The sequence below is a fragment of the Bactrocera tryoni genome, chromosome 1 (genome assembly GCF_016617805.1).
Source record: "Bactrocera tryoni isolate S06 chromosome 1, CSIRO_BtryS06_freeze2, whole genome shotgun sequence".
Classification (NCBI taxonomy): domain Eukaryota; kingdom Metazoa; phylum Arthropoda; class Insecta; order Diptera; family Tephritidae; genus Bactrocera; species Bactrocera tryoni.
Genome location: NC_052499.1, coordinates 30,694,318 through 30,721,820, shown reverse-complemented (window position 1 = coordinate 30,721,820; position 27,503 = coordinate 30,694,318). Strand labels below are relative to the sequence as shown.

The 27,503-nt window shown below is 36.5% G+C and overlaps 3 protein-coding genes and 2 long non-coding RNA genes across 6 annotated transcripts; 2 read left to right on the top strand and 3 right to left on the bottom strand.

The window, feature by feature from the left end:
- Window positions 1-20,181: 20,181 nt before the first annotated feature.
- Window positions 20,182-21,055, bottom strand: LOC120782838 (putative nuclease HARBI1). The gene is made up of 3 exons (XM_040115364.1): window positions 20,967-21,055; window positions 20,741-20,885; window positions 20,182-20,587 (listed from the first exon to the last, which is right to left on the bottom strand). The coding sequence occupies exons 1-3, from the start codon at window positions 20,970-20,972 to the stop codon at window positions 20,187-20,189; spliced, it is 552 nt and encodes a 183-aa protein (XP_039971298.1). The 5' UTR covers window positions 20,973-21,055; the 3' UTR covers window positions 20,182-20,186.
- On the top strand, window positions 20,628-21,081 carry LOC120782840. Its single transcript, XR_005706279.1, has 3 exons — window positions 20,628-20,666; window positions 20,776-20,926; window positions 20,994-21,081. It is a non-coding gene; the product is annotated as an uncharacterized LOC120782840 (long non-coding RNA).
- Window positions 21,082-22,368: 1,287 nt separating this feature from the next.
- On the bottom strand, window positions 22,369-23,191 carry LOC120782839 (protein UXT). Its single transcript, XM_040115365.1, has 2 exons — window positions 22,778-23,191; window positions 22,369-22,727 (listed from the first exon to the last, which is right to left on the bottom strand). Exons 1-2 carry the CDS (start codon window positions 22,956-22,958, stop codon window positions 22,474-22,476), a joined length of 435 nt encoding a protein of 144 aa, XP_039971299.1. The 5' UTR covers window positions 22,959-23,191; the 3' UTR covers window positions 22,369-22,473.
- A 516-nt stretch (window positions 23,192-23,707) lies between these two features.
- On the bottom strand, window positions 23,708-25,613 carry LOC120770926. Its single transcript, XR_005704945.1, has 3 exons — window positions 25,349-25,613; window positions 24,948-25,261; window positions 23,708-23,903 (listed from the first exon to the last, which is right to left on the bottom strand). It is a non-coding gene; the product is annotated as an uncharacterized LOC120770926 (long non-coding RNA).
- Window positions 25,614-26,014: 401 nt separating this feature from the next.
- On the top strand, window positions 26,015-27,107 carry LOC120770908. Of its 2 annotated transcripts, XM_040098600.1 has the most exons (3): window positions 26,015-26,162; window positions 26,220-26,466; window positions 26,725-27,107. In XM_040098600.1, the coding sequence occupies exons 1-3, from the start codon at window positions 26,088-26,090 to the stop codon at window positions 26,733-26,735; spliced, it is 333 nt and encodes a 110-aa protein (XP_039954534.1). In that variant the 5' UTR covers window positions 26,015-26,087; the 3' UTR covers window positions 26,736-27,107. The 2 variants fall into 2 exon arrangements, with proteins under 2 accessions (XP_039954534.1, XP_039954523.1); XM_040098589.1 differs by lacking the exon at window positions 26,725-27,107 and having other exon boundaries at window positions 26,220-26,663.
- Window positions 27,108-27,503: the final 396 nt, after the last annotated feature.

Sequence of the window (27,503 nt, the reverse complement as noted above, 5' to 3'; positions counted from 1 at the left end):
TTTCGATTGCACCCGAACTTAGCCGTTCCTAACTTGCATTAATATTATTTTTTGACAGATTACGCGTGAGTCGTGTCAAGCTTTCATGTTATTTTTGTTCAGTATTTTTTGGCATTTCATCGTGGAAAAACTTAAAACATCTTGAGACAACCCACTTTTGATATCCAAGCAAATTATATGTAAAATTCTGCTATCGCAACAAATTGTCAAAGTAATATTTGAAATGTCTTTAATAACTGTTATTTTTTGGAATCATATTTTTAACTTCGCCACACTTTTTTCGGATGAAGCTCCGATTTTTTCAGGCCTTTCGTTTACTTTTATAACAGTGCAAAACGCTTTTTTTCCGTAATCAAGGTAGATTTCTGCTTTTCAGAATAGGGATCATCAATTGAAAAGATGCCGTCGTATACGTATCAAATTTGGTCACGGCCAAGCTGAATATACAGGGTCCGGCACTCGAAGTGACCAACTTCAGACTGTTCGCACAGCTGTCGCTGTGGAATCAACTGTTTATAAATTTGCTGAATGAATGAATGACAGTTCGAAGTATTGTTCACAAGTGTACAAAAGCGTTTTGCCAAAAGTGAACGCAAGAAAAGTGATCAGCGATGGAATGGAATGGATGGAATGGAATGTAATAGTGTGATTGCTTTACATTTGGAAAATCACAGCCAGCAATTGTTCGTGAGCTCAAACACCTTAATTTGAATAAAGTTTTTGCTTATCGCACCATCACTCGTTACAAAACGCCATGGAGGTGGTCATCAAAAGACTGCAACGTCACGTGAGATGGTTCGGAAAGTGAAGAAGCGACTTGAACGAAATCCACGACGAAGTGCCAATCAAATGGCTAAAGAACTTAAAATATCCGACCGCAGCATCCGACGCATATTGAAAAATGGGCTCAAGGTCAAGCCTTACAAGTTCCAAAAGGCCCATGATCTCACACCGAAGCAGCAACAAGCAAGACTTGAGAGAGCGAAGCAGTTGCTTCGCTTGGCCGAAAGCGGTCAAATTCCGAACATTGTGTTTTCTGACGAAAATTTTTTTCCAATTGAGCAATTCGTAAACTCTCAAAGCGATAGGGTTTACTTGACCGACCGTTCATACGAGAATCTAAGTCATCGGTTGGTCACCAGGAGGCAGCACCCGCCACAAATAATGGTTTGGGCCGCTGTCATCGCAGATGGGCGCTCTCCAATTGTTTTCATCGAGCCCGGCGTTAAAGTAAATACGACATATTATCGGGAAAGTGTTCTGGAGGCTGCTTTGAAGACGTGGGCAAACAAACATTTCGGTCGCAAACCATGGACGTTTCAACAAGACTCAGCACCGTCTCACAAAGCGCGAGTAAACCAAGAATGGCTGAAAAACAACGTTCCGAACACAATGACTCTCGATTTCACCAGATGAGAATCCAATGGATTATTCTCTCAGGGCCGTTTTGGAGAGCAAGGTCCGAAGTAAAAAATACACCAGTCTTGAGATGCTGAAGAAAGCCATTGTCCGTGAGTGGGCCAAAATACCGGCAAGTCACATTCGGACAGCTTTCGATTCGTTTTTTGACCGTCTCAAGGCCATAGTTAAGGCAAAAGGTGGTCATATCGAGCAAAAGTGTATTGGTCCTGAATTCATGATTATTTTCACACATTTTGTTCTTTAAAATAAATAAAAATAATTTTCCAAGCCGAATTTATGGCTTTTTTAATTGGTGCCGGACCCTGTACAATATTACTTACGTTAACGCAAGGGCTGATATAAATAGAATAATGTACAATAAGAATATTTACGGAAAACTTGACGTCCCTTCTCTCTGTCCACAATTCATATTTGTATGTATTTGTTATGAAAAAACCGATTTCGATTTCACTTCTTAGGTCAACAAAGCTGTAAGTAGAGTAATGCGAACAACAAGTGCCTTTAGGTTCAAAAAAATATTAAAACAGAAGCAGTGGTGAGTGTTTATGACATATTTATTTATGTTTATTATGAATATTTAGTAGAGAATCAAGCAAATGAGATCAACGCACATTTCACTTGATCATCCGTTGCCACCTGTAAATATTTTATCCTGATATGATGTGAGTGAATAAGTAGCCAAGCTATCTAGGGACATATTACCCGAAGTGAAGGAAATTCTATCATTGTGCATTCTTGCAAGACAAATGTGCCTCCAAGGAACAGTGGTCGCGTCTACAAGCAGAAGGAACAAGCTTTTTGTCTTTTTTTCACATAATCCGTGAGCATGAATTCGAACAAAGTTCTTAGTAAGCTGAAACTTCAGACCCCGAAGAAAGAATTATGTGCAACTTTGACGCCAACATTACTTACTACTACTACTGTGCCTTTTATTTTGTTGTATATTATCGCAACATGCTGCATAGTTTTGTTACATACTATATAATCGGTTGTAAGACCTTAAATGATGACAGATGTTGACTTATATATTTAAATTATAATGAGAATTAATTTCCGCATGTTGGTTGCTCCGTCCGCAAGTACAAAAATCAGATACTAATGAAGATATCGGCATAAATCTTATTACACATAGTGCATCTATTATGATCTATATACATATATGATGTCTCATCGATTTAAAATTGGTCGAAATCGGGCTATAACTTTTCTAGCCTTCCTGCCACCCATAAATAAATATGGCTGAATTTACTCGTAACAAAATGCACATCTTTTCTTTATAGTCCCGAAATACCATACATAACGCCTTCCGTTCTGTTGCATAATTTTTATTCAAAAATTTGCTGAAAATTATCAATAATCAGAATGAATATATCTAAATCCAATCATCCAAATGTAGATACATAGTATGTGGATTTATACCTCGAATACGTAGTCTTTGTAACAGAAATAAAACACTTTGCAGCAAATTGCACTTGGGTATAAAATAATAAGTAAAACGCAAGCGAATCTAAACCAAGGAGGTGACAAATGAACTAGGCTGATTGCTTATCTTTTTATGTGAGTAAATCTCACATAGGCGTAAAACACATAGTAATACAAATATGTAAGTAGATAATATCAACGTGTTAAGAGCCCGAAGAGATTTAGCTTGTAAATAATTTATGCATTAATATGTTATGAGGAGAACGAGTAAAACAGGTAAAATATACGAGTATACATAAATGGCATCTTTTGAGGTAACCATAAATTAGAAGCGACTGAAGCTTCGTTGCATTAAGAAGTTATGCTCTGGTCCACATGACAACTTAGTTTCAGTAATTTATACTTCTTAAAAATATGATAGCATTAATTATTGTTTCATTAGATCAATCCACCGATTGCAGATTCCCTTTGACTTTTCGATACCGTTTATGTAGTGATTTGCTTCAAAATATGTCCTACGTCTAGACATGTTTGGTAGCCTTTTTAAATTTTATGGATTATGATAAGCCAATATCGTAGTCAGGGGTAACTGCGAATCAGTTCCAGAAAACGAAAGTTTTTCAAATGCACAGTCTCACCAAATAGCAAGTGTGTGCAATGACAAAGTGGTATGGCATCTTTCTTGGCAATAATTTCAAGGTCTAACATGGCCAGGCCATATCTTTAATCGGATTTAGAAGTGGATTTAAAAAAACGCATTTGCATATTTCTACGACTATCTTTATTTAAAAATTTATAAGACACGCCTTTATTCCCAATCCTTACCATATATAGGAGAAGAAGAGACTTTAACCGAACATCGTTTCAAGCAAAAAAAAGACAAATTGGCGGCTGTAGTTTGGTAAGACCGCCATATGAATTTTTAGATGATTTGAAAGAGTTAGAAATACATTTCCTAAAGGAGTTTGAAACAACGTGTCTTAGGATAGGAGTAAGGAAGTTTTCGTTTGATAAATTAAAAAGCATCAGACCCTGTGCCTGCTGTGACAACAGCAACACTGATTTAGATTTATTCGAAAGGATATATTCTTATTTATTATTTAAAGGTGAGAAAATATCTTCTAATTCCTTCGGAAGCGGCCACGCACAACTTACCATTCAAGATTTTCAAGTGTTGTGTATACATTTTATAGCGATACTGTTTGCGATATCGAATTATTTATTTAGAAATAAGTTAGTGACATGTTATTTATCAAAAAAATTAAAAACATAAAACAGAACACATTCAATTTTAAAGTGAGTGAGCTTTACCAAATGAGCTCGAAGTATAAGAGACTGACAAGCGATAAAAATATGATAATTTAGTTTAATTTATACTATAATTGAAATTAATGTTTTCATTTATTTTTTGAATAGAAATACGAAGTGGCGTTTTTACTTTAAAAACAATAAAATCGGTCGCTTTTGTATAAGCAAAGAAAAGCTATTATGTGTTTTACTCATTAAACGTAATAAATTAAAAACCATAATTATATGCTTACTAAAAACAAACAAAAAAAATTAGAAAAATTCAGAGAAAACGATAAAGTCCGAAAAAAATGTAGAGAAAGTATAGTGATAAATTCCTCATGGCCACAGGGCCATGTGTGTAAACTTTATTTTTTTTATTTCTTTCCATGTACATATATGTATGTATGTAAATATATTAATTTTATGTATTTCCAAAACTTCTATTTTTTTGGTCCCTATATCTTAAATAAATAAATAGTTATTATTGAAAATTTCTATGTAAATTTTAGGCCTAAATTAGGTTTATTTATTTATTACAAATATTTGCTATTTAATAAATAATTTATCATTTTTTAGTGAAATTTAAAAATTTTTCTTTTATGATGTATTCTTTAAATTTGTATATTGTTATTTTTGAATTTTTAAAATTATCTAACTTCGGTAACCCACCTTTTTTATACCTCAGCGGTGGTGTGGAAATTACAAGCTGCCAAAAAATGATAAAATTTCCCTAACATATTGTTTCCACATTGGCATCATTAACAAATTATAAAAAAAGAAGACTTTGGCAGCGCCCTTTCGAATCAAAGAGTTTCGTATCATGTTATCCATGGTGAAATTAGGAGCCATTTCAACTGTCCACTATCTGCACTTCCCCCAAAATAACTCTGTGATACGCCCTACACTGGAAGTGGACCTAGCCTACTAAAGTTAGGTGCTCTTCAAACATCCTTTTGTAATTGAACGGTCTAGGCTTCCTAAGGAATCACGTTCTTGACTGCGCGAAAGCACTCCAACTTGTCCGCTTATTCAATGTATTCTTAAAGTCAGTAGCTGCAAGTCAGAACTATATTTCTATTGAACTAATAAATGCAAGCCAAAGTCAGTCAGGAGTGAATGATTGACAATTACCCCATTAGTTTCCGTTGAACCTCCGCGAACTAGACGGCACGAGCGCAAGACACTTTGTTTGTTTGTTGTGATTACTTTGAGTATTGTTCTTAAAAAATTGCTTCAAAACAACAAAAATTAATAGGAATTAAAAAAAACGGAACTATAAATGGTACACCCTTTTCTTGACACATTTTATAAAATCTTTTCCGTTTTCAGAGTTACTTTAAACGAAGTGTCCATATCCGGTCATAATAATGACAACATTCTGTTCATGAAATTTGTCCAGTTATGGAAGATGTCAGGTTATAAGGACTGTCCGTAGTGAAAAATTTCACTGTGCTATATATGGTTTAATTTTAGGTGTTACAGAACATCAGTTAGTTAAATAGAGCATTTTCTTAATATTAATGGCTAGACTAGGTATTAATCCTTCCAAAAGCTGTTTTGCTTCCACGTTACTCATTTTTGTGTGCTCTATTTTATTGTATCAGATAAGCTAATATCGTATTACTCAAATAATGTTTAGGCGCCCACAGTACAAATGAATATGCACCGACTTAAATTCTTCATGAAATTGATGAGAACTCCATGACCGTATCTTACCTGCAAATGCATTAACATGCATATCTTGGAGCCCCACGTTTCTACTCCCCCTTCAGGATACCTACGAAACCATAAAGAACAAGTTAGAAACATTGAAATAAACAATTGTGGTCTGTCTCGAATTGTCTTTATGTTGATGCTACTTTTCAGTCAATTTAGCGCTACGGAGGTTAAGATGCCGTGCCATTTGTCTAATAATTGTTTTTCTTTTCAGCAACCACGAAACTTCTATTTCAAACACAATTCACACAATAATACCTAAGGGGAGGCGCAAGAAACAACTGGGTTGCGCAGATATCGAAACATTGAATTCCCACCGGAGTTGTTAACATATGAAAAGTTTTATGCTCAACAATGTTATTTAGAGAAAATTTGTAAAGCACACTTCTCCGACAGTCGGTTATAGCACATGTGTGGTCATCAAGCGAACTTTCGGGTTTAAATATAACCACACGTGTAAATATATAGTATTTGTATTGTTATGTATGTTTCATTGACAGCCACGTCGCAATCAACTGCACTCAACGCTTGCAAGTGTCAGTTATCCTTTGAAAGTTTAAGAGTTGCGAGCAGACCGCTTTCACCCCGCTGCCATGCTCATGTACGTGAGAATTTCAAGTTGCAGAATGCATCCGCATTGCGTAATGTCGGTTGTACAGTTACACTCACAGTACACAATCAAATGAAAACAATGCAATCATCATTTGGCCCAAAAGTATGTGCATATGCCTGTGTGGGTGTACGTATTTCTGTTATTCTCACATACATATGTATGTTGGCTTAAAGATTTTGGTATCTCTTTGATGAAAATAAATTGTTAAGAATTTACCAAACTCAAATTAGACCGCACCAGCAGGTTTGTTCATAGGCCTGATCATTTTGTAGCACAGCTTTGAAATGTACTCATTCGAGTCCAACTGCAATGTAGACTCCGTGTCTACATCTCACGTAAAATCAAACTTAACGGTATATACTCTTCCGCTCAGAGATCATAGGATTTACAAACGATTTGATAGCCAAGCATAATACAGACAATATACATACTAAATATATGAAAAATGCAAACCAGCTGATGAGTCGCTGGTGGCAAAATTACCACCCATTTTACCAAGGCCTTATTCAATCATATAAATATGTATATTTGATTAATTAAAAAACATGTCGGATGTAAAACATGTATATCCCCAGTATTACAATACGAGACTGACTTCATAGATCTGGCATCAAGCGCAACTTTATTTTAATCAAACCCAAAGACACTCATTGAAAAAAGGTTGCATTAGACACACAAAAAGGAATGTTAAGCACCCCCAAAAGGTTCATGCTTATGGATGCTTCTCTGTTCAAAGATTTAGGGTTTTGAGATGATTCACAGAATATCTGAACACTGTTAGAATGATAATTTTGCATAAAGAGTGTCTAGTGAAGTCATCTGAAACGCTTTATGGCATAAATAACCATAATTGGATACTGGAAGAAGACAATTATCCAAAACAAAGGGGCAGTACCCAATCAAAACAAGAAACCCAAATTGTTACTTTACCATAGTTATCACAACCGCCAGACGATAATCCAATAGGGAATGTTTGTGCTTAATATCCAACTTTAGAGCTGCTCAAGCCCTAGCACTGTCGCAAATATCCAGCGATTCTAAAACAAAATTTGAAGATGCGCCGTCAATGCACTTTAGTATGATCGTAGTCACGATCTTGAACGCGATCTCGGAATTGACTCAGTTGCCGCATTAATCCACAAATAGACTTTCTGACCATGTGAACACTGAAGTTTCATCTCTTGTCGCTCAAACTAAATGTAAAGAAAGGCTCAAAATCAAAAAACATCATTTATTCTTTTGTTGTGCAGGGTCCGGCACTCGAAGTGACCAACTTCAGACCGTTCGCGCAGCTGTCGCACTGGAATCAGCGTTTTGCCAAAAGTGAACGCAAGAAAAGTGATCAGCGATGGAATTCAAACGTAATAGTGTGATTGCTTTATATTAAGCTGGAAAATCACAGCCAGCAATTGTTAGTGAGCTCAAACACCGACGGAGTGCCAATCAAATGGCTAAAGAACTTAAAATATCCGACCGCAGCATCCGACGCATATTGAAAAATGAGCTCAAGGTCAAGCCTTACAAGTTCCAAAAGGCCCATGATCTCACACCGAAGCAGCAACAAGTAAGACTTGAGAGAGCAGTTGCTTCGCTTGGCCGAAAGCGGTCAAATTCTGAACATTGTGTTTTCTGACGAAAAATCTTTTCCAATTGAGCAAATCGTAAGCTCTCAAAACAATAGGGTTTACTTGACCGACCGTTCATACGAGAATCTCAGTCACGGGTTGGCCACCAGGATGCAGCACCCGCCACAAATAATGGTTTGGGCCGCTGTCACCGCAGGCACTGTCAGGCAACATCTGTTAATCGCCGACAGCCCGGTCATTCCCCGCTTTTCTTAAGCCAATGAGACTAACGAACATTTAAGCAATCGTTCTTAAATTGAATTTGAAAATGTTTATAATTACAAATATTATTGTTAAAAATTAAGAATTGTCCACCCATTTTCTATTTATTATACATATGTATATCTTAAATGGATAATTTGGAATTATTATTCAAATTTTATTCCCGTAGATTCATACACCGGAAATAACGTTAGTTTATAATTAACTTATGTAAAATAATTTATTATTTATTTTTATTGAAATTCAGGGGTTTTGTTAGAGTTTTAGGGAAATAAATTAGGGAGGAGTTGTAACACTGCCTTATAATATATTACATTATGTATGTAAGTATGTAAGTATATTAAAGCTGTTGTCCTGCCACTTGTTAATGTTTATGTAACTCAATTTTAGCTTTGGGATATGCAAGTACATTTATTGCATTGTATGTACATATGTACATATATACATACATTTAGTTTGAAGTTTTTCGTTCTGTGCGATTGCCGTAATTTCATTTGTTTAAAACACAAAAATGTATAAATTTAATAAATTTGAGGTTGAGGAGTTGAATAAATAAAATAATTCATCAGTAAGTAGTTTGCAAGTTTTGAAATACTTCGAATGCTATTAAGATAAATTGAAGTTTTCTATCTAAGAACCGTTATTAAATGGCGTTTTATAACAATATGTCAATTTGACATTTACGAATGTAGCCATGCTTATTTCGAATTTTTCGAGATTTCATTTAGACAGAGATTGTAAATACTTAAAATGGAAGGAACTCTACAGCGCACATCAGGTCAAATGAGCGTTTTTTCTGTGCAAAATTAATAACGATTACAAAATTATGCTATTCAAACCAAAACCTGTAAGGATTTCAGAAGCAGGAGTAACTGTATTATAAAAAGTGGAAATTAACCCTCTAACGACAAAAATTTAAAATTACTCCTTTTGCAGCCATTAATGAAAACAATACATTGTTTCATTTATTAATTTTATTTGTACTGAAACAATTAATTAATCACATAAATCTAATTCATTATGTAAATTAAAATTAAAAAGTTCCTCCTCAGTTTCATTAATTTCATCATCTTGGTTGTTAAGTAGTTCAATGACTTCAGGAGGAAGTGTGATACGTTTCCTCTTTTGAATGCGTTTACTTAAAAAAAAGTGGAAATTAATGGATCTGAACCCCATGGGAAGTGCAGTATTTTCTATTATTTCTCTTGAAAGCAATATATTTCAAATTTGCTTGCATTGATTTCAAACTCGCAGGATAGACAAATCAAAATTATTTTGAAACGAAATATAAGGTCTTCGTCAATATCAGTTATTTTAGACAAAATAGTGTGTTCAGTAAAAGCTCGACGAGCAGTGTTCCCGTCATTTGTGGAACCGGAGCCCCCTACTCTGGGCATATCTACGCGAAGTCCAAGCTTTTTCCAAAAATCGTTTTGAATGTCTACTTTTCTTTTTAAGACAGGTAACTTATCTTCTCCTCGTATCTGCCACTTTTGTATTTTGCATTTATAGCCAAAATGTAATAGAAATTCAAAAATCGAATCCAACAATGAAGGGGGCTAATTCCAAATTTTAAGGTTTCCTCTTTTGCACGAAATACTTCACTTTTGTAATCACACGTGTTCATAAAATCCTTAGGTGTAGCACCACAAATGGAACAAGCCTGGTTTGATCTAGTCCCAGTTATAATGTTTAAAACTTTGCCATCAATTAGTGTTAAAAATAATTTAAAGGATACTTCCACAGATTTTCCAGCACCAATTGATATTGTTAGGGTTTTCAAGGCATCAATCTCATTTTTTAATTCCAGGTGCTCCTTTAAAACCACTTCTTTGTCTCTTTTATGTACTCTTTTGTCTCTTTTATGTACTCCAGTTTAATGGGACGGCAAAATCTTACAGACTGCGGTGTGCGGTTGTTCCAAATTGGTTTACCCGATGAGAGCAGTAACCTTAAGTAAATGACTGTTGTAGCCAATAGAGAGCTATCGCTGCTATTTGACGAACCTGGCTCATTAAATGTTTGCTTAAATTGAGCTTGACTGTCAAATCCGTAGCTTAATATCAATTCAGATCATACAAAATTTGTCTTTTCCGCTTCCATTACAGCTTGAAACACTTCTCTTTGCATATCAACAATTTTTTCAGCCGTATGTTCTAAAATATTTCGCAACTGAAATTTGGCTAGGGTCTCACTTGTTTCTATACCCTCAGGTCGACATTTTAATTTTGCGGCTGTAATTTTGCTATAATGAGGATATATGTCGATGTTCCTTTTTTTGCTTCCATCGCGTATTGCATTTAGCTAAAGCCTCATCCGCTGAATAAGGAATTGGCTTTTTGGGATCCTCGTTGACAAATTTCCGCATTTTTGATGGCCTTGTTGGACTTTCCATGTTTACTTTCAGGACTGCAGCCAGATCAGTATCACCTTGTGTACGAGCTGATGTTGGTGCTGCACGAACTAGAAGATTAGTATCAGCTTTTTCAGCTGATAAGTCTGCGGCTTCTTTTCTTTTTCCGAAATCTGATTTGGATTCTGATTTTTAGAAATGTCATATAACACAAAATTTGTTTCAGTATTAAGCCACGCTTCATTTTGTTTTTTAAAGGTATTTATGTTTCTGTGAGATTTTTCCCACTTTGTTGCCAATTTTACGCAAAAACAAGTAAGGAAGAGCTAAGTTCGGGTGTCACCGAACATTTTATACTCTCGCATCATAAAATGATAATCGAGATTTCATTATCCGTCATTTACATATTTTTCAAATACCGTATTTGTGTAAAGTTTTATTCCGCTATCATCATTGGTTCCTAATGTATACAGAGAAGCCATCAGATGGAATTCAAAATAGCGTTATATTAAAAGAAGGCGTGGTTGTAAACCGATTTCACCCATATTTTGTACATATCATCAGGGTGTTAAGAAAATATTACATACCGAAATTCATTGAAATCGGTGTAGTAGTTCCTGAGATATGGTTTTTGGTCCATAAGTGGGCGACGCCACGCCCATTTTCAATTTTTAAAAAAAGCCTGGGTGCAGCTTCCTTCTGCCATTTCTTCAGTAAAATTTAGTGTTTCTGACGTTTTTTGTGAGTCGGTTAACGCACTTTTAGTGATTTTCAACATAACCTTTGTATGGCAGGTGGACGTGGTTATTATCCGATTTCTTCCATTTTTGAACTGTATATGGAAATGCCTGAAGGAAACGACTCTATAGAGTTTGGTTGACATAGCTATAGTAGTTTCCGAGATATGTACAAAAAACTTAGTAGGGGGCAGGGCCACGCCCACTTTTCCAAAAAAAATTACGTCCAAATATGCCCCTCCCTAATGGGATCCTTTGTGCCAAATTTCACTTTAATATCTTTATTTATGGCCTAGTTATGACACTTTATAGGTTTTCGGTTTCCGCCATTTTATGGGCGTGGCAGTGGGACGATTTTGCCCATCTTCGAACTTAACCTTCTTATGGAGCCAAGAAATATATGTACCAAGTTTCATCATGATATCTCAATTTTTACTCAAGTTACAACTTGCACGGACGGACAGACAGACATCCGGATTTCGACTCTACTCGTCACCCTGATCATTTTGGTATATATAACCCTATATCTGACTCTTTTAGTTTTAGGACTTACAATCAACCGTTATGTGAACAAAACTATAATACTCTCCTTAGCAATGTAAAAATGTAATATTTGCGATATATGTTTCTCAATTTCATCCGAAAGTATATTAACTTCAATTTTGCCAACTACATATTTTAAAACAGCATCAAACTTTCCTTTTTTTGTGCATTCTTTTCGCCAAATATCAAACAAATCAGCTTTTTTTATGCAGAGGTTTCCTAAACAAAAATAGATAATACTCGTTAAACGCAAAGAATAGCAGTTTAAACAAAATGCAAATAACTCATTATTTATTACTTTATTTATATTATCAATTTGAAAGGGGTCAAATGGGGTCAAAATTTTTGAAGTCTTACAGAAGTCAAAGTTTTAGATAAATTCTACAGTTTTAAGGTTATGTAGACTAATGAATTATTATCAAGTATAGCGACATATATGTATATAAGCCAATGGTAATTAATTCCACTAATGAATTATTATCAACACAATTCGATAAACACACTCTTAAAGATGACCAACCACTACTGAACTTGCAATCACATTTGTTGAAAGACTTGCATCGATTGACTTTGACGCACACGTGTGTAACGGTACTCTATATTTAGCACAAACAAAAATCACGTGTCTTTGTTTTGGAGTATTACCAATTAAAAAACAACAACAACAAAAGTAAAACGGCACTTTGATTCTTATCACTTTTGCACAGAAAAAACGCTCATTTGACCTAATGTGCAGCGTCGCAAGTTCTCTGAGTGCCATTCACTTGGGAGTGGCCAGAAATGATTATTTTGCATATGGCACAAACAGCTCACGACTTCCGATCTTAGACCAAGTATCCTCTGGGTAATCAAAAAACATACTTTTGAAGGCGAACTAAAGTGAGCAGGCGAATCATCTCTCCCCAGGGTTGCGCGCTGGGTTTGGGATCCGCCACGCAGAAACCACTCCCGATGAAAAAGAAACACTCCATTTTTGATGACGTCCATTGCAAACGTATTAAAAATTATGATTTAAGGGCATGCACCAGGAATGTCCGATCCCTTAATTGGGAATGTGCCGATGCCAAACTGGTTGATGTTTTCGTAAAGGTAAAGGCTGGCATCACCGACGTTCAATAAATGCGATGGACGAAAGGAACGCAAATTCGGTGTGGATTCGTGGTGGGAGAGAGACTCCGTCGCCGAGTCCTGGCATTCACCCCGAAGATGAACGTCCTGCCACAATCCGCATCAAAGCGAAGTTCTTCAACATATCGCTGATTTGCGCTCACGCCCAAACGGAAGAGAAGGACGATGTGAACAAAGATGTCTTCTATGAGCTGCCCCACCACGATGTCAATATCGTGCTTAGCGACTTTAACGCCAAGGTGGGCAAAGAAGGTATTTTTGGCACAACCACCTCTGTGCATCAAAAAACGCATAAAGTATGCCACCGAGCGTACTATGTGAAAGACTAAAGCCCATCGTCAACAAACCGACTGGACCTTATCAATGTGGCTTCAGGTCTGGAAAAACAACAACTTACCAGATAGTCACTATGCACCAAATCTTGGAAAAGACTTGTGAAAATAGGGTCGACACATACCACCTCTTCGTCGATTTTAAAGCCATCTTCGACAGCACGAAAAAGAACTGCTTCTGTGATACAATGTCTGGACTTGGTATCCCCGCAAAGCTAATACGGGAGCGACCTCTCCGACCTTTTTGATACCAAGCCAAGTTTCAGACAGTGAGACTCCCTATCGTGTGACTTTTTCAGTCTGTTGCTGGAGAAAATAATCTGGTCTAGCAGGCCTAAATAGAGAAGGTGTATTCTTGTATAAGGGTGTACAACTGTTAGCGCACGCCGATGACATCGATATCATTGACCATAACAATCGCGCCGTTAATTCTATTTTCTTCCCGATGTCCTATCTGCACAGTCGTCTGTAGATGCAGGTCAAGGCCCTTGGATCATTATATCCGCAGTGCAATTCTAAATTTATAATAAGTTATCGTAATTTATGTTGTTGTGGTTGTTTTAACGGTTATCAATCCCCGTTAGGATGGTAAGGGTTATCCATGTTGCCGTCGATGTCATCTAGCGGGAGGCCCAGGAAATGGGCTGGTTCGACGGGGTCAGACCAAAGGGAAAGGGGCATTAGATGAGTAGGGTTGCCGGCGAGAAGAGAGGAGTTCATTATGCTCCTTAACTGGGAACATAAGCCTCTCACTATGTTGGTGTTAGATGGGAGACATCAAGAGGCATCCTGTCGTGGCCCGGAGTGCAGTGTTCTGACAAGTCTGGAGTTTCCTCTTCTGCGTACGACTGAATCGATGGTGGATTTGGTGGGTGAAAGTGTGAGGTTCCGTGCAGTAAGGAAACGAGAAAGGTCGGAGAGGTAGTTGTTTACTTTCGAACACATACCATCGATTCCATTGCCCGACGTCAATATCGTGCAATCATCTGCGTACGAGATTATGGAAACCTCCTCTGGTGGCTGTGGGAGTTTCGAGATGTAGAAGTTAAACAGTAACGGTGAGAGGACACCACCCTGCGAAAGCCCCTGTTCTTCTCAGTTTAGATGTTTCGCCTCGAAATAGTACGGATAATTATCGACCGCTCAGGTAGTTCATGGTCCACCTCTTCAATCCTGAAGGAAGCGTAGTTTTCTCGATGTCCTGCAGCAGCTTTGTGTGGTTGACTGTGTCAAAAGCTTTTGACAAGTCCAACGCTACGAGTATCGTTCTCTCACAGGGTGGTTTCTGGTTGAGGCCCCGAACTATCTGAGCGTTTATGACGCTAAGTGCTGTGGTGGTGCTGTGCGCCTTTCGGAATCCGTGCTAGTGGCTGGCCTCAAGTGTTCTCACTACTGGGGAGAGGATGAGTTATTGGACGATAGGACTCCCTTTTGTTGGCGGGTTTCCCAGGTTTCAGTAGTGGGACCACTCTTCCGACTTTCCACAGATCGGGTATTTGAGGAGTGGTCAGCGACAAGTTGGGCACCTTGGTAAGATAGCTTACTGCCGTAGAGCCTAGATTCTTTAGCACAAGCATGTTGATTCCGTCAGGGCCAATTGATTCAGATGATTTCGATTTGTTGATGGCATTCTGAACCTCCTCATCGGTGAAAGTAAGTGGCGCGCAGTCGTTTGGCATAAGGTATTAGGAATGGGTAGGTACGGTTGTCCACATAAGCAAAATCAGGAGGTTTCTCGATCGAGATAATTATGGGCAGATGGTCTGATGCGAGAGTTAGCATAGATTGCCAGGTTATGCTATATATCAGACCACCACTAGCAATGGTAATATCAGGCGAGCTGTTGCAGGTGCCCATAACTCTGGTGGGGGCTTCGTCATTCATTGTGCAGAATGTCGAATCGTCAATCTGTTCCAAAAGCTACATCCCCCTACGATCGTTTGACAGGCAGGAATGGCGAAGATCGTGGTGCGCGTTAAAGTCGCCTAGTACCAGACGGTTTTCACCACGAAGCAGCGCCTATATTCGGGTGATATCCTGTAATGCAATATTCGAGCTCGACATCGCCTGACCGGATAGCTATACCCTAACATTCTAGGGTAGTATCCCTGCGGTCGATGTCTTCATCGATTAGACGATACTGCACGGTGTTGTGCAATATAAAGGCTAGGCCACCACCATTATCTCGCTTGCGATCCTTGCGTATAACGTTGAAACCGGCACAACTTAGAAGATCTGAGGGGCTGTTCAGTTTGGTTTCTTGGACCGCAGCTAACGATACGCGTTCCTATTCATAAGTGCAACTCTCTCCTCAATCTTACTCTGGAGCCGTTGCAGTTTGTCGCGGATGTCCGTAGGTGATCCTGGGGGTGTGGGAGTGGCGTGTAGGTGGTATTTGTTGCAGCTGCAGAACCCGCAGGGGCGGTTGTCGAACTGTAGTGTTGATTAGCGACTCCGCTGTTGTGTGTTGCGGGGGCAGACTCGCGTGGTTCGCAGGCCGGAACACGCCGGGAAATGACACCAGCCAGTGCAGCAATCGCACTTAACTGATGTGACGTTCCGACGTATCACGGTCTGACACACGGAACAGACTATGCGAGGATTTGATCGTGATGAAGGTTGGGGGGGCGGGGGGACAAGTCGGAGTGAGAGCTATGTTGCCTGTTTGAGCTCCTGGGTACCGTGGAGGTCCTCTGTGGGCCACTCGGGGTGGTGCAGATTGCACAGCCGTTGAGGCTAGTGTCGCAGTATTGCGTAGGCAACATGGGGCCACGTAACTCGTGGTCCACTCCCTGTGAGTCTTAAGGTCTGAGCAGGTCTTAAGATGACGCCATCCATTTCCCGGATTGGACTCAATGCCAGCACGAGTCAGGAAGATACGGAGCAACCCTGCAGCAAGGCATTGCTCCAATGACGACAAACAAAGATTAACACTTACCGATGCAAACGGGGTTAGATCGCCGAAAAAACAGCCCTTGTGGGAATAATTTATATCACACGACTGTTGCGGGAAAAAACTACACTACGGATGGCTTTAGCACGCATCACGGCAATTCAAAATTCTGCACAATGAATGACGAGGTTTCATCCGGGGTCGAATCGTTACATCCGTGCACGGATTGACAAACATACGAAAGAAAATTACGTGATACGTCAATCGTATGCGGTGATTGGCATTATGACATACGATAGCAAACGGATCGTAATGTATTTTCAATTCACAATAGTTTTTAAATTCCACATTGCTTTGGATCGAATTTTAGGTCACAATAGATGTGGAACTGTCAAAACTTTTGCGAAATTTTCAATAAATTTGTTAGTTTAAATATAAAGTGGTTGAATATCAGGGTGGATCCGACTTTGTTTTTTTATTTGAGCTCTGGAGAGAGTGATGGGGATGAAAAAATAGTGCGGAGGCAACTAAGAGATCGCAGCAATCCTTTGGCACTGCCGAATACAGCGTAGGTATATAAAAAATAAATCATGAAACCTCATTAACGAAGTTTTCTTTGCAGATTTTTAAAACGATTTCGTCTAACTAAAGAGGCTTTTGAATATGTCCTAAATAATATATGTTTAACGCAATCTGACGTCAGAGCAGTGCCTCCAGTGCTACAATTAGCAACCACAACAAAAGCTAATTAAATATCAAAATGGATCCAACTTGGTTTTATTATTTGAGCTCTAGTGAAAGTGATGGGGATAAAAAATAGTGCGGAGATAGCTAAGAGATCGTAGCACTAGCGTAGCTATAAAAAAAAAAAAAAAAAAAAAAAAAAACAAATTATGAATCCTCAATAACAAAATTTTCTTTGTAGATGAATCGTTGAATAAAGCATTGGAATCTTAAAAAGACGGTGGAGAATTTTAGGATATAGCAAGAGAGGAAGGTATCACTCCACAAAGGTGGAAGATTTGTTAACGATTGTGAGGCATTACATAACATCTGCATAAAATATACAATAAGTTACGACTCTTAAAAAAGCGATTCTTAACATACACAAGAAATGGGTAGCGAACCGTCTCACCGCAATCGACCAAACGATAAGAAACCAAATAAAGTATTCTTTAATAAATTTAATTCAAAAATGTATATGTCCGTTACCTTGTAAATAATTTTATTTTTAATGTCAACTAAAATACAAAAATTTTGCTCATATAAATAACTTTTTTTAAGTAGATATTCCATTCATTGGTTTCTTATTTATGTTCATTTTTACTAAAAATTATAAAAAACATAAAATTTAAAAAAATTTGCTTACACTTCCATAAATTTGTCTATTACGATTGGTTATTTGTGTTCGAATGACGATTTGAACAAACGGATACCTTTATATACTCGTTCACGTATGTCATCATGCCAGATTACGATAGAAGCGTTACGATCACGTATTTCATAATACGAAATACAGGCTTTTACGTAACGAGTGATACGTTCACGAATGTAACGATTCGACCCCAGGGGGTTACTCTGTAATACGATAGTAATATGAAAATGTTCGCATCTTCAATTTTGGTACTTTGTAATTCGACAATCATAGTAAGTTTTGAAATTTTCGAATTTAGTTTTTCCCTTTCCCATTCAGTTTTTCCCTTTCGCATTGGCGGTACTCTGCTTTGCTAAAGCAATTGTCAAACATGCGTTATATTCGAAATTTTTGTGCTACAAGTATAGAGAAGTCGCATTGCTTGAAAATGTTAGTTTCAAATATAAATTAGTCGTTTTAATTGATACTAAAATATATAACGCCGAGCATATGAACTATTTTGCACAAATTTACAGGGAAGAACCGAAAATAAAACAACAAACTCAACCAAAGCAATTTGAAATTCTCGTGGATTTCATGAAGGCTAAAAACACCAGACGCCAAAAGTACCTCCAATAATTTATGGAAGAATTTAGTTTCCCATTTAAACGCAGCTGGGCCACCATTGCGCGTCATTGCGAGGTGGAAAAAGGTAATTCCAACAATTGCACAGATAAATTATAAATGTGATTAAATGTAATCAATTAAAGGGGTTGGGTTTACTCTAGTATCTCATTTTCATTGCTTATTCCTCTTAAATGCGTGCACGGTTTTTTTAAATTTATATAGCACGGATAGCCAATGAATTAAACTTTGGTTTAAATGTAAATTTATTGTTAAATGTTAATTTGTTTTTTAGATATAAGTAAGCAAAAAACGCACATTTTCACATTTGCTCAAACAATGGCTCTCTTCTTTTGAAGTTTTTGTTGCACTGCTTGCAAAAAATTTAACCAATTTAACACACATACATTCTTTGAAATATATTTAATTGAATTAATGATAAATTATGAATTTTAAGTTGCAATTTTATGTACAATTTAATAAATAAAACAGCTTTAAATTACGTGTTATACTGTTCCTTTAAATGTAAGCAAAATTACTGAATTTGAACTGTCAAACGACGAAGAAAATAAGCACAAAAGGAAGACAGTAATAACCCAACGAATCAAAATGGTAGGTCTTATATACATTTGGGTTACTTTACATAGGACTCGTTTCGGATCGAAGGTTGAAAGTATTAACAAAATACGTCCATGTAACGAAAATTTGGAATAAAAAATCGCGCCAAATTTTCGCCTGCGGCGCTTGTTTCAATGTAATATATTATACTGAAAATATAATGAAAATTTTGAATAAAAAATCGCGCGATTTTTTATTCTAAATTTTCGCCTGCGGCGCTTGTTTCAATGTAATATTTTATATTGAAAATCGCGCGATTTTTTATTCAAAATTTTCGTTATATGGACGTAATATATTGCCCACTTTTCAGGGTCTTGTATAAATGGTTGGTTGGGTTATCTTGGTATTACCGATACATATACAATTTTTAATTTTCAGTGTTTTTATTATTTAAATAAAGTGGATTTCCACTTTAATTCATTGAAATAATAAAAATAATAAACATAGAGTCACTCTATGCGTAAAAATACATACATTTTATAATAATTAGTGAAAATTGTATGGAAGAACTGCGATTTTACACCATTTTCAGGAGGCTGCCCTGGAGCCCCCCGTGGTCCTAGGGGGGGGAAGGGTGCTATTATTCAAAAGCTCCATTCATTACCTTTCAAATGAGGGGGGTAGCAAGCCCCCAACCCCCTCCCCCTTTGCGCAAAACCTCTTCAAAATGAGATACTAAACTAAACATTCCCCCTGGAGGTGGTCCCTCACTTTCCATACCCTTATCACAGTTAGAGCATCAAGTGAGTGAGTTATTGTCAATAGAGGAATCAATAAATTTAATGAGTGGTACCTTGTCATTCGGTGCAGCTACAAGCAGCATGTCACTACCGAACCAAATACACAAACCAGTGAACTACCACAATGTTCCAAAGTGGCATGCACACCTCACAAAAACAGCAGACTACCACAATGTTCAAATGTGACGTACCCACCCCGCAAAAAGCAGCAGACTCTGCTTGAACAACAAGAAGAAAACCAAATTATATTCCACAATAACTCGATTAAAGTGTTAAACGATATAAATTTTAATATAAAAAACATTTTTAAAACATTGAAAAAAGAAATAAATTATAAAAACGGAGACTAACCTTTGAAAAGGAAAATTTTCTATATAAACAAAAAAATTATGAACAAAAATTGAGAAACTGGAAAATGTAAGTTAACTAACTATATAACTGTGAGAAGTAGAATTAAAAACTACAAATTTAATCTGTAATTATTTAAATTTAATTTTCCTTATTATAATGAAATAAAAGACTGGATTTATTAATTTGCAAATAGTTCGTTTTAATTAAGTTGAGTTACGAGCATTTATCATATTTGTTTTAATATCGTCCCTAATGTTTCTAGCAATAGTAATAAAATTACCACTATTAGGTAATCTATGTATATTAGTGGTGGAAAATTTTTCTGGATCAAGTGTAATATTAATTGGTACTTCTACCTTGTACAAAATGTATATATTGTGTAGAGCGTAGCATACGTTCAAAATTTTAACAACTTTTTCAGGCGCGTAATGTAGCTCTCTTGCAGATAACAAGCATAGAAATCTCCCTTTCAATACACCAAACACGCGTTCAATTAGTGATCGGCCTTTTGTAAACTGTTGGTTGAAATAGAGTTCATCAGAACGTTCTGGCGCATTCTTATATGGTGTTAGCAGCCAAGGTTCAAGAGGATATCCGGAGTCTCCTATAATAATAATAACAAAATCATATACATAAGTGTTGCTGAGAGATGTTGATAATTTCTTTTAAAACATCAATATAATGTAATAATATATAACAATTTTATCTTATGGCGATTTAGCCGCCATAAGTTATTATTACAGTTATATATACTCACCAAGAATTCGTTCGCTTCTATTTCCATTTTCGTAGGTCGTCCTCAAACTTTCACGTTCTCCTGAGAGGTTCCATACGTGGGAGTCATGCGACTCGCCTCCAAATCTACCATTTACTGCCCTTATCTGCATTTTGTGATCGCATATCTAAAAAAAAGTTTTAGGTCATTGCACTGGAATCAATATAAGTATGTACGTGTATATTATTGTATTTATGAATGTTCTTACCACCATTGCATTTATGCTGTGTTTTAGTTTACGATTAAAAAATAAGTGTTAATTCCGTGATTCATTTCCCATCAATCACTCCAATTACGCCTGGAATTCCGGACGTCAAGTAAAAGGTTCTATTTGCTTCAATTTTTTCCTCAATGGTCAAGGGAAACATGATATGCTTTGGGCACAGAGTTTTCTCGATAGCATCGCACACTTCCAAGATGCATTGGGAAACCGATTGTTGGGCTAGCCCGAATGCCCATCTTAGGCGATCGAGTGTTGATACCCGCCCAGTGCGAAGAACTCAAGGTTGTTGACAGTTTTACAATTTCTGGAATTGATGTGGTCCTTTGAGCGACTTTTAATTGGGGTCTTATGTTGTCCAAAACATATAAAAATGCGTGCTTATTGAGGCGGAAATTTTGCATGAAGCTAAAAACATAAAATGTGTAGATGTTAAGTGCATTTTAAAACCGCAATTTTTTACTAACCTTTTATCGCTTAGACAACAAATTAACAAACAAACGAAGAACAAATTATTATTATTTTCTTTATTTTGCTCGTTTATACTTTGACATTTTTGGAAGTAATGCCAACAATTACATTAAAAGAAAAAAAGCAATGGTGAACAACATTGTTAGTGATGCGTAAGCAATACAGAGTATCAATTGCCAATCGCATCGCATTGGGCTTTCGAATCGCATTGTCTTTCGCATCGCTTTACAGGGTAAGCCCCAGGATTATGGGTACTTGTAATAAATAGTTCATCTGATAAACCGTCGCTGGTGGTGGTCTGAAGGCCGAGATATTTTAACCAGCAATTAATAATGGTACCTTCACCCGACAAGACTAAAAGATGTGTTACCCGGCGGCTGTGCAAAATACTAGGAAACTGCGTCCAATTACTTTCATTGATGTGTAGATTCAGAGCGTCATCAGCAAGACGATGTTGATACTATAGCATTTAGGTTCGACGGAAGTAACTGCCTAACCAAGGTCATCAAGCTCTCGCTGATCACTTTTCAAATACGCGATACCAGAGTCTTAAAGATCAACAAGACTTCCTTAAAGTGTACAACACCACAACAGCACTTAGCTTCATAAACGCGCAAATAAAAATCACCCAGTGAGTAGTTTAACGTGTATATTTCCGAACTGCCTCAACCATCAGAGAGAATTTCCATCTCCTCTTATGCATATGATTGATGTCAGGCAATGGAATCGAAGGCATGGGTTCGAATGTAGACAAATACCTCTCAGATCTTCCTCTCCCTTCCTAAATTCACAGAGACCTCAATTCCCTCGACAATTGACCTGGTCATCATTAAAGGCTCTATAACATCAAATGTCGGGCAGTGGAATTAATGGCATGAGTTCAAAAATGTACGTCTAGGAGCACATATGCCATACAATATTTTAAAGCAAAAAACGTTTTATTTTTATACTCAAAATTATATCCACTTAATCTGACAAAAGGCCTAGAATAGTATTTAGAAATTACGAACATCTTAAACGCCTCTTATTCTTGTTTGTTCGGGTAGAAGTTTTCTTGTTCAGCAATGCACATCAACGCAAGTTTTATATCGGACCGTTTTTTCACACTTTCTTCACGCAGAACATTACATTCATTTGTAAGTACTTTTACTTTAAATTCTAGAAATTTTAATGCTTCCTCCAAGGTGAATTCCACGAAATAACCTTTTCCTACATCAACCAGAACCGAGTTGGAAGGGTTATCCACTTTAGCCTCCATGAACATATTGCCTCCAATATCTACGAAATAAATAAGCTATTAGAAAACAAAATTTAATTCGCTTACTTACCCATTTGTGTTTTAAAGGAACCATCAGAGTTTTCATTTAGCGCCTCTAATGTATTTTTGAGTTGCACATACTCCATAATTTCACCGTTGTAGTTATTTATATGGTGCTCTAGTTGTTTCAGATCTTCCTTGAGAAATTCATTAACAAATATTTCTAAATTTTTAGAAGTAAATAGTGACATTTTTGATATCTCGCAACAGAAATGAGGATTTTTCAAGCCAGTAGAGATGATAAAAGAGAAGCTGCTACATAAACTTTAGAGAAGACGATATCTTCGTTTGATCCCAATTATAGAGTGAATATTAACAGAAACTATATAACGTATAATTTCTACAAAAATTTACAGTATTAATCAAACGAACAAAGTATAAAATAGGTTTTTTACTATGAACTTCTTTCAAAGAACATCACTTAAATATGAAAATATAGATATTGTAATCTTCCTATTGACACTATCGATTATTGGTATAAAAGTCTGTACATCTTTGGCTGTGAAGAATCAGCTGTTGGTAAACAGAGAACGTAAGTCGGTTAGTTACGATATTTGATAATCAACACTGAAACAAAATAACACATAACAGGGTGACATGACTATTTAATAGACATAGATATTTAAAATAATAGCCGTTGTAATATAATGGAAATAAATTTTCAACGTCATACAAATTAAATATACATAAATGTATTTGTGCAATAAAATTTTCTTTCCTCTGATGTCCTATTTCTATACATAATGAGTTTAAATCCAGTATCATTGTCAAAAAACTTTAGACTCGAATAATTTCAATATGCTGTGAATTAATTTACAGTCAGAAAATTTTGAGGACTAACTTAGGAATCACTATTCAACTTTATGTATCTTACTAGCATGCATAGCATACATGAACTAATAATTTACAATATCATATTAATGTTTCTTTTTTTGTTAATTGTAAATAATTTATTCTAATAAGTGTGGTAAATGTGCACGCATATTAGTTATAAACTTCAATACGCTTTATAATACAACGACATCAAATTCTGCGAAGTCCATTACGCTGGTTCATAACTGTGCGCTGTGCTCTTTTTTCTGTGCGCCTGGTCAACCACAATTCACTTCATATGTATCTTCGATGACAAATTGAAACTGGAAATCATTAAGGAAATTGCCATTAATTTATTTACATATATGTTCTAAGCACCCTAAAGTGATTTTTTTTTGATATGTTTACTTAATTTATTCTCGATTTAGCTCTTTTACTATGAAAATGTTGCCCAATCGAAAAATCGTAGTACTTCAAAAGAGTCAATTTTCAATTATAATGCGCTGCAAAATGAACAAAAGCCGACATAGCCGACCTCCGGCTCAAATGGAATGTTAGCATAAATCCAGTGGCGTAGCTACAGCTTCGGGCGCCCGGGGCCAAGGATGTTCTGCCGCCCCCCTTTATTTACCTACCTACAAGTTTCATGAGGTGGTCCACACAAAAGTGAATTTTTACAAAATATCTTCGATATTAAGTATATAAAATTTAGGAAAATTTGCGTGGCTTCTAGGCAAATTTTGAGGTTCCAAAATTCTCACAATACAGTTTTTGAGGAAATTGATAGTAAATTTACAAGACATCTTATTAAAAGCCATAGAAAAAACCCATTTTCGCCCTATATCTTGTACACTTTGGACACAATTTGCAGGAATTTTTGACCGAATTGGATTTTAAAAAACAGCGAAGATCGTTTTGGCGCCCCCAATACGGTGCGCTCGGGGCGACGGCCCCCTTAGAGCAAAGGCTTCCCGAATAATTAGTGATTTCCGAACGATATCAAGCGATGTTGCTAAAGTGCTAAAGTAGGTCGGCATGACGCCTATTGACATCCAGGGGGACAAATTCGAGGAACTATACCAGCTATTTGAGACGTCTACAAGGCGGAAAAAACCAGAGAGAAAGTATGGGTTCCAAATTAATCATGACGTCAATCCGTATTGTTCGACGTGTACAGGGTGCACAGGAGACTCTAAATACGTATTTTTTAGCGCCCCCGATTTTAAACATAAGGGAAAAGCTAAAATCTAGACTTGGCGGTAGTGTAACAAACTAAAATTTGATAACACATATGTGACAGTATTCTGATAAAAGGAAAGCTGTCAGCGAACCGTCAGCTCTAATTATGACAAAATTAAAAAACTTACAATATATTAGGTGGAGTATATTGGGTTTAGCAGATTAAAGTCCCGCAATCCGGCTTTTGATGCTTCCTCATACCATAAAAAACCCGACATTGTCGCAAGATGTTGATTCACCATATGTATGCGAGTTTGTACGTCAGTTTGTCGGCAAAGTCGTCTCCGCGCGAACTCGCCTTTACTTTCAGTGGCGTTTCAAAGGAGTAGTTTAATCCTATTATTCGAATGCTTCATTTCTCTTGAGAAATACTGATACCTTAGAGCTTTTTAAAAGCTAGATGTACAATGCGCCAAAAAGTTAGATGTACAAAGCTGCCGAACTACATTAAAAACATTTTGAGTAGAGAATATAAGAAAAATGTAATTTACCTATAAACCGACTTGCTATAATATAATTTTAAACTTACGACTACGCGTATTTAAGAACAATATTTGATTTCATTACAATTTACATATGTACACGTTATAATAGAAAATCAAACTTTAATAAGTATTCCACTTTTATTTTCCTCTTTGTACACAAAGCTCAATGATTCAATTATATAAGGTTGTGTCGATAACCCAAAAGGAACAATTAGTCGCAAATGTTTTAATTCATAACCAGCTGTTTTGTTTTATTTTTATGATTCACAAACATATTTTTCAAACATTCCGGCCAATAAAAATATGTCTTTTGAGTGATAACTGAATACAATTTTTTCGCAAGAGGAAGCTCACTTCGAAATAACTACCCCTGTCTATAATTAATCATGGCAATGAGATTTGGAAGGAAGCTGTCTAAATCGTCTTTAATAACGACGATTAGGCATGAAGTAGTTAAAGTTCAAAAATCATATACTCAATAATAAATAGTACTACCGGATAATTTCCGCTCGAAAAAACATTACACATTTTGTTGGAATTTTTCCAAGCAATCATATAAATTGGCAAATTATCATCATGAATTGAACGAAAGTGTCGAAGTTGTTTGGCACGCCAGCTGAAACTAAAACATATCACAACTTAAAATTGATGCCATTTTCAGCATGCAATGCTGAAGCACATATAAAATGGAGAGTATCTGCTAGGAGGATTTTAGTTTTCATTTCTTCTACTATTAAATTTATTCGCGAAAGTGCAAAATATAAATCATATTTTTCATTCGAAATGGTACTCTGCTGGCAAAATATTGTGTGGTTTAGTTTAATGACACTATTGATAGCCTTTCATGTGGCCGCTGAAGTAAGTTAACATATGTATATTCGAAAGGAAGTTTTACCGTTAATTCTCGTCTTACAGTACGACAATACACCACAACCCTCCGAAGAAGACAACTCATCCTCAGAAGCAACCATTGAGGATTCAAACGAATCGCGTAACAAGCGGTCTATAGAAGCTACAAATGTCGATAATAACAGCAAGGGAGGGGATGGAAAGTCAATGGCAAGGGCTGGTATACCAGGATTACCTGATCCCGCGACAATTCTCAAAGTCGCAGAAATCCTACAAGCTTTGGGTGAGAAAGTAGTACCGATTCTTGTTGAAGGTAATTCTGTGGCAAACCTAGTAGCGGAAAGATTAGACAAAAACTATGCATTCTTAAAAGATTTAAAATCACAAATAGATTCTTTGACATACCAAACGAAGTCAATGTAGTAATAAGAACCGTTTTATAAACCAGTACAATTTATTTTAAATATTTAATTAATAAAACCTTATACTAAACTAAACTATTTTATAATATTGACAATGGCTTCCATTATTTTGCTGTTATTCTAACTTGCTTATGTATATTTATTTACAGCTATTGGATAATGGCATTCTAGACCGATATATTGCTTAATTAGTGATATATGTATATGAAAGTAACAATGCAAGATTAGAAAAAAACATTGAATTTTAAAAAATATTCAACTTTCGACTGCTGAGAAGTTCTGAAATTGTAAATCGAAATTAAAAAAAAAGTTTCATAAGTATATTGAAGGAAACGTAAAAGTATTTTTTATTGTGTTTTGATAATTCCAATTGCAAAAATTGAGAATTTCATTTGCCACGGGAGAGTATAAATAGTTTCTGCCTTGGCAAATTTTACCAACACGAAGCAAAGATTACCAATTTGCTGCCTTTTTATTATCGACAAGTGTTTAAATAAGTAAATAAAAAAATAAATCTTTACGTGATATTATATAGGAAGTGAACTATTTCATTTGCCTGTGTCTTTTGACGAAGACACCCTTCTATGCTGCCTTCTAACAATATTTGCCACAGTTGCACGCCAGAAGGGAATAAGAAAATAGTTTTCCATTTTCCCTGTGAATGATCCAAGCATCCAGCGCCTCCAGTCCTAATTGAGCCCACAGTAGCAGCACTGACCTACTTACCTGCCTTATAGTGCCCATACACGAGCACACAAGTGCGTTCGATCGGTATGAATTCGTTTGCCCATACACGACACACAAATCCATTTTGCGTTCGTTCTTCACAGAGTTAACATGTGCGACAGGCAAGCGGAACATTTCTTGGAATTTATTGCTAATGTAGCATTTTTATCTATTTCATTGTATTTCGTTAATAAGTTATTCC